Genomic DNA, 6,543 nt, shown 5'->3' with positions numbered 1-6,543 from the left:
AATAGCAATTTTTGCAAAAAAGAGTTTTAATTTGATTTGATTAGGAATATTTTATATAGTATTGTTATGATTTTGTTGAAAAATATTCCCAAAGTGTCTAACCAAGTCTGATATATATTATCTCAGTTTTTAAAAGATTAAAAAAGCAATTCTCTACCAGTTTTAATTGAATCTGCTTAGAAATAATATAATTTCAATTTTATGTGAATTTAAAGTTTCCCAAAGTTTTGTTCCAAAAAGAGCTGACACACGATATAAAAAGTCACAATAATTTTATTGATCCATAGTATATGAAAAACACAACAACAATTTGCATAATTGTGTTTTCTTTAAAAAAAAAAAAGAAAAAAGAAAATACAAGCCAGAGTAGAGAAGACATCTGTCCAGCAGAATCAGCTGACTAAAAAACAAAACCAGCATCGATACTAGTCTTTCTTCAATCTGCATTTTAATAAAGAGAAAGTCCCAAAAAAATGCCAAAAAAATCAAGAAGGCAAAAAAAATGATTTAAAAAAAAATGCAAAAAAAAATTTTTTTTTGGTTGAAAAAACTGTTCACACATGTCCTGCATGCATGTTTGATTGGTCGCCATCATTCATCACTTGTTGATTTTTTTTTGCCTTCAACAAAAAAGGTGATTGTTGTGGAAAGCAAACTTATCTACAGCTGGCTACTAAAAAAAAAATATTAAAAAAAAACAACCCCCGAAAAAGTAAGTGAACCAACGCCTCACATCATATACTCAGGCGAGGAAGGGTTATCACTAGTGGATCCAGTTTCATGATATCCATTAACCCCGGACAGTTTCTCACACTTGATTTTATACGCGTCCCTTTCCCTCACCAGTCTTCCCAGTTCATGCTTGAGTTGCTCCACCTGGGACACCAAACTGGTCTTCTCATGCTCCAAGATATGTTTCTGCTGGACTCGCTTATACCGACACGACTGTGCGTACCCTCGGTTTTTCAGGGTCCGCCTCTTCTGCTTCAGACGCATAACTTCATCTTTCCCGAGCCCCCTTAGAAGCCGGTTCAACTCCCGAACCGACATGGACACCAACTGGTCATCAGAGAATCGCGTGTCACCATTCCCTCGTCTGTGATGTCCCTGGAGGTGGTCTCCGTGTCCCCCAGTTTCATCCAGGGACGGGGAGGAAGCACCACTCGGGTCGGGGTGGTGGCAGTGCGTCCCCGGGAGCATATCTGGCGGAGCCGCTAACTCCGAGTAGTGATGCGCACCCTCTTCGCCTAAGGGGTCGTAGCCTTCGTATTCCACCGGGAATGGGGGTTGAGGGTGTCCATGAGTCCCTGGGGGGAGTCCTTGTTGCGCGCTAGCCCCGATCAGGGCTTCCACAGCGTCCTCAGGGCTTAAACCGAAAGACTGCGGGTACATTTGAGGGTGCGGGTGTGGGTAAACACCGTTAGCGGACATCCAGAAGGCTTCCTCGGGGTGGCTGCGCAAGTCCCCCGGGGGAAGGTTAGGTGACGCCGGCATGGAGTTGCCCGGTGTACTACCCGGGGTGGATGACACCGAGTCCGGCCGGTGAAGCTGGTGGCCACACGGACCAATCAGGGAGCGTTCCATCGCCTGTACGGCTTCTCTTTTCACGCCGAACTTCATCAAGTCGAAGTCGTTGACGAAATTCATGGAAGGTCTGTGTAGTAGTCCTGAATGAGAGTGCGTTTCGGTACTCATCGCCGTTTTTTTTCCTCGTAAAGAAGCCCCCCCTGGACCGGAATGGACGCCACGTGTTCGGACGTCGGTCAAATGGTACTTGCTTGTCCCATCCACATAAAAAATGATCAGAACAATTCAATGTCCAAGTAAGACGCGCGTGTCCGTTAAAATCCAGGCGAGAAGTGACTCGACGCACCCGTCCAAGTGTGCAATAAAGGGGGGCACGTTTAGTTGATAAAGCTACACGGGATGGGTGTCAACGCCCCCCCCAGACGACACCTCCAAGCGGTTCGCCAATCAGAGTGCACGGGAGCTCATTTGCATAAGGGAGAGCTTGCTCGTGACCATCACTTGACCGACACGCAAAACACGTTTTTTTAGCCCCAATCCAGGCAGAAAATACGTTTTATTTTCCACCCGGGACGACGTTCAAGTACATTCAAACTCATTTTAAAGTGATAAAAACGAGGCTAGTTGTTCATTTGAGTCTAAGAGAGCCAATGAAAAAATATGAATACAACTAAACTATAATCTTTCATCCTTTCTTTTAAAAAAATCAATCAAGCATTAAACTAAGATTAGCCTTATTACGCTTACTCTATAATGAAAATACAATAAAAACAATTGAACTGACAACACTATTTACGTTTAACTGTAACTATTCTGGTCAACAGTGACGCCTGGCGGCCATTTGTATATTTTACACAAGGGTTCCAATTTAGGGAAAAAAGTATTTTTACAATGCTTCCAATTTGGAAAAAAAACACTTCTCATGCAGTGAGGTTCTAATAAAAATAACACAAAAATAATAAAAAATAAAAAATAAAAAAATATATTTACAAATATTTTTAAAAAAAAATATTTACAAAAAATAACACCAACAACAAGAAAACTAACATTAAATATCATAGCAAGCATTCAAGTCAAAAAGGGAAATGTACCTTTTTCCCCCATTTATTTTCTGAACTGCTTCTAGACACAAGGATCACAGGGGGTGCTGGAGCCTACCTCAACCAACTACCGCACCCTGACTATGGCCAGCCAATCGCAGACAAAAGACAACCATTCATACTCACACTCATAATTTAATCAATTTTGAGTGTTCAAGCAGCCTACCCTGCACATTTATGGGGATGTGGGAATAACCCAGAATACCCAGAGAAAACCCACACAAACCCAAGATACGATCCAAGCCTGGTATCGAACCTTCAACACCATAACCGTGACCGAAACCGGGAAAACTACTCCACTGGCGGGCCGCGGGAAATGGATCTAAATCTGTTTCTGTTGAAAAGAAGCTGATTGGCTAACTGTCTTCAAGTGTGTTTATACACAACATGTTGTGTGTGATATGTCAACACTGAAACGACAGTTAGCACGACTCGGACTCTTCCGCCATTGGACGAAGACATGGAGCGGACGGGTGGCGTCAACGGACAAGACCTGGCTCGACAACACAAGGCCGAAGTCATGATTGCGGGGGAACAACTCAGGTAGGACTTACAAACGTGGACGGTCGCGTTGCAAAAAATTCCGGGTGCGTGATGGTTGGATGGATGGAAATTTTCTTGAAAGGTTGAGGCTCCACGATGGGAAACTGATCAAGGACAGACGCTACCATCTCCGAACGTATCCCAACTGCTTTGTGGCGGAGGAACTGATCGCCTGGCTGATCAACCACAAGGAGGCGCCGGACCGGACCACGGCCGTGAGTCTCATGCAGCATCTCATGGATCAGGACGTCGTTCATCATGGTAAAAAACTAAAGTGCGGTGGAGTATACTCTAGTGCACGTGTGTCAAAGAGGCGGCCCGGGGGCCAAATCTGGCCAGTCGCATTATTTTGTGTGGCCCGGGAAAGTCAATGATGAGTGCCGACTTTCTGCTTTAGGATCAAATTCAAATGAAGAGTATAGATGTATATTACATTTCCTGATTTTTACCCTTTTAAATTAATAATTGTCATTTATTATCATTTTTCCCTGTGTTTTTAGTTCAAAAATATTTTTGCATATTTGAGCTTTCTTAAAGATATTTTTAGATTTTACAAAATTATTTTTGAACCAAAAACAGTAAAAATGTATTAAAAAATGACAATTATTGATTTAAAAAGGGGAAAAATCAGATAATTTAATATACATATATAATCTTCATTTGAATTTGATCCTAAAACAGAAAGTCAGCACTCATGATTGACTTTCTTGGGCCACACAAAATGATGCAGCGGCCCACATTTGGCCCCCGGACCGCCACTTTGACACCTGCGATCTATACTGAATAATGTCGCATTTAAGCATTGAACATCATAACCAATCAAGAGATGTTTCCATTGTAATATCCCATTTTTATTGTTTTTTAAAGAAAGTGGAAACAGATTAATTTGTGTTTAGTTATTTTCTTTAAAAAAAACATTGATTTGACATACGAGCTCGGTCCTGGACCACATTAAACTCATATCTCAAGGCACTACTGAAATGCTAACAGGACACACTAACCTCTCTGTTTTTCTATAGTTTGTGACAAGTGGTCCGAGTTCAAAGACGCCAAATTGCTGTATCGTTTCCGCAAAGACGACGGCACGTTTCCCTTCAACGCGGAAGTGAAAATATTCATGCGAGGACAAAGATTATACGAGCAGTAAGCGCCATCAAAGTCCAAGCAGGTCTGCAAAGACGCCATTTATGTTTTTTTTTTTCCCTTATGGCAAACTAGTCTAATTGCGGAGAAGCGTTCGATTCTACAACTGCGAGAAGAGCAAGGCATTTCCTACCAACGTTCCTTTCCCGGATGCCAGCTCATCGATTGGCTGCTCCAAAATGGGGAGGCGGCTAGCCGATCCCGCGGTCTGGAGTTGTGCCGCGCTTTACAGGAGCAAGGCATCGTTAGGCACGGTAAGATGAAGTACGAAAACCCAACTAAAATGACCCTTCAAAATTCTGATGTATATTCTTCTCCCTTTTTGCCCCCTAGTGGCCAAAAAACATGATTTCTTCGATAGTGGACTACTCTACCAATTCCGCATCAACTTTCGCCGAAGACGGCGTTTGTCCGAGTTGCTTTGTAAAAACGAGCGGGACGCCAACCAGGGTGCCGTGGGTTCCACGCCAGAAGATGGCCATCCCGATAGTCCGTTTGTTCTCCATAAAGGTTCTTCACAGGAACCTAATAATGGCTTCCAATCAGGTCAGAGAGAAATTTATCTTCTGGAAAAATGTTGGATATTCCTGGAAAAGTTCTTGATTGAATGGTAGGCGGAGCCAGTCGAGACCAGAAGCAGGTGGGCGGTTCTTGTCGGGGTAGTTTGAGTTCACTTCAGATGGAGGAGGCGGGATTTCCTCCTATTGGTCAGATGTCTTCAATTCCTGTTGTAAAATGTAACCCGCAATCGGGCAAGTATACGATTCGAGTAGATTCTATCTACTTTCCAAATGTATGGTTTTGGTAAAGTGAGAAAAGATGATGATGGAATGATTGGTCTTGCAGTTCTTAAAAGACGGTTTACATGCGAAGAGATGCTGGAGTCCGGAGGACATTTTTCCAAAAAGGTCTTGACGGTAAGTGGCTTTGAATGGATTTTTTTTGTTTAGATTACAGTAATCCCTCAAATATCGCGGGTAATGAGGAGCTAACATGGCCGCGATAATTGAAAAAAAATGCAAAGTAAGGTCACCCCTATTAAAAATATGATTTTTTTCAATTCAGTACTGAGTTTCACATTTTAATGAACTTGAAAAAATATATAATAATTTTTATAAAAATATTCCCCCAGAAAAAGAAATTTCTGTCAATAAAAAGCATCAAGTTCTCATCAAAATAGACATTTTTCAAATTGAATAATATGATATTTTGCATTTAAAAAAGACAGGCATATTAACTTTCTTATGATATTGAACCTATTAATAATTAATATAGTATTTCAGAAATACCACGTGCAATGATTTTTCTTTAAATTTTCCCTTAAAAGTAACACATTTGTACTCCTTATTAAAACCATGAATATGGAGGTGAAAATTATGAATCAGGGGGGGCTTATACTCGAGAAATTTTAAAATGTGCGATAAGTGAAGTCGTGATATATACACACATACATATACACATAAATAAAATCTCTTACCGTTATCCCAGGTAATAAGTGATGCTTTGGGGTGGGGCTTTGTCCTAAGAGGCATGGCCCCCTGTTACGTACAAGCCGTGGACCCCGGAGGCCCTGCAGCAGCTGCCGGTGTAAAGGTCAGAAAATTAGATGGCATTCATTTGCAATCAGTCAAATGTGTAAAGGTGAAATTAAGAGTGACCTACTGAAAATATGCCTTGTAATTTTAGGTGAGACAATTATTATGTCAGGTGAATGGACAGTGTGTACTCTACCTGGACTACAGGACAGTGACGACATTGGTCATGACTGGACCTCGCGTTGTTGTCTTGGAAGTGATGGAATCACCAGAATAATAATAATAATATATATTTTTTTAAATTCAAGATTAAGTATCTAAGAGCAGGAGTGTTCATTTTTCGGCTATTGCAATTTCAGTTTAAATCAAATTTAGTCCAATATATATGTCTTTGCTTATGGTAAAGCTGTTGTTTATGGACCAAGCATTTTGATTGGTTGGCGTATGTCACGTGTCATTTTGCCACTCCACTTAGTACTTTGATTTACAACAATACTGTTAGGAATTAAAAGTAACTCATAAACATGTTATACATTTTTATTAATCCTGTCCGGACACATTTTTTTCTACAAAAAGGCCCCTAATTTCATTGGAAAAGGACAAAATGTTATAAATCCAAACAATGTACTTGTGACATAGGTGATTATTAAATATGAACCAGGTGGGACGATAGTTTGAATTTTTGGGACGCTTCG

At 41.0% G+C, this 6,543-nt stretch overlaps 2 protein-coding genes and 1 long non-coding RNA gene across 3 annotated transcripts in view; 1 reads left to right on the top strand and 2 right to left on the bottom strand.

Moving 5' to 3' along the window:
- Window positions 1–255: 255 nt before the first annotated feature.
- On the bottom strand, window positions 256–1,873 carry LOC144203123 (transcription factor MafB-like). Its single transcript, XM_077726403.1, has one exon. It carries the CDS (start codon window positions 1,693–1,695, stop codon window positions 730–732), a length of 966 nt encoding a protein of 321 aa, XP_077582529.1. The 5' UTR covers window positions 1,696–1,873; the 3' UTR covers window positions 256–729.
- Window positions 1,874–3,059: 1,186 nt separating this feature from the next.
- On the top strand, window positions 3,060–6,371 carry LOC144203211 (DEP domain-containing mTOR-interacting protein). The gene is made up of 9 exons (XM_077726569.1): window positions 3,060–3,170; window positions 3,253–3,431; window positions 4,190–4,313; window positions 4,389–4,567; window positions 4,647–4,859; window positions 4,928–5,065; window positions 5,160–5,230; window positions 5,802–5,906; window positions 6,000–6,371. Exons 1-9 carry the CDS (start codon window positions 3,088–3,090, stop codon window positions 6,123–6,125), a joined length of 1,218 nt encoding a protein of 405 aa, XP_077582695.1. The 5' UTR covers window positions 3,060–3,087; the 3' UTR covers window positions 6,126–6,371.
- The window catches only part of LOC144203212 (uncharacterized), a 2,796-nt gene continuing 258 nt past the window's right edge, over window positions 4,006–6,543 (bottom strand). Inside the window, exons 2-3 of the long non-coding RNA XR_013327626.1 lie at window positions 5,791–5,892; window positions 4,006–5,038 (exon numbers count right to left, since the gene is read on the bottom strand). This is a non-coding gene — a long non-coding RNA (uncharacterized LOC144203212). The remainder of the gene's footprint in view (window positions 5,039–5,790; window positions 5,893–6,543) is intronic.

This window comes from Stigmatopora nigra, chromosome 10, assembly GCF_051989575.1.
Source record: "Stigmatopora nigra isolate UIUO_SnigA chromosome 10, RoL_Snig_1.1, whole genome shotgun sequence".
Lineage (NCBI taxonomy): Eukaryota > Metazoa > Chordata > Actinopteri > Syngnathiformes > Syngnathidae > Stigmatopora > Stigmatopora nigra.
The sequence above is the reverse complement of the archived record's forward strand: the minus strand, read 5'-3'. Positions and strand labels throughout refer to the sequence as shown.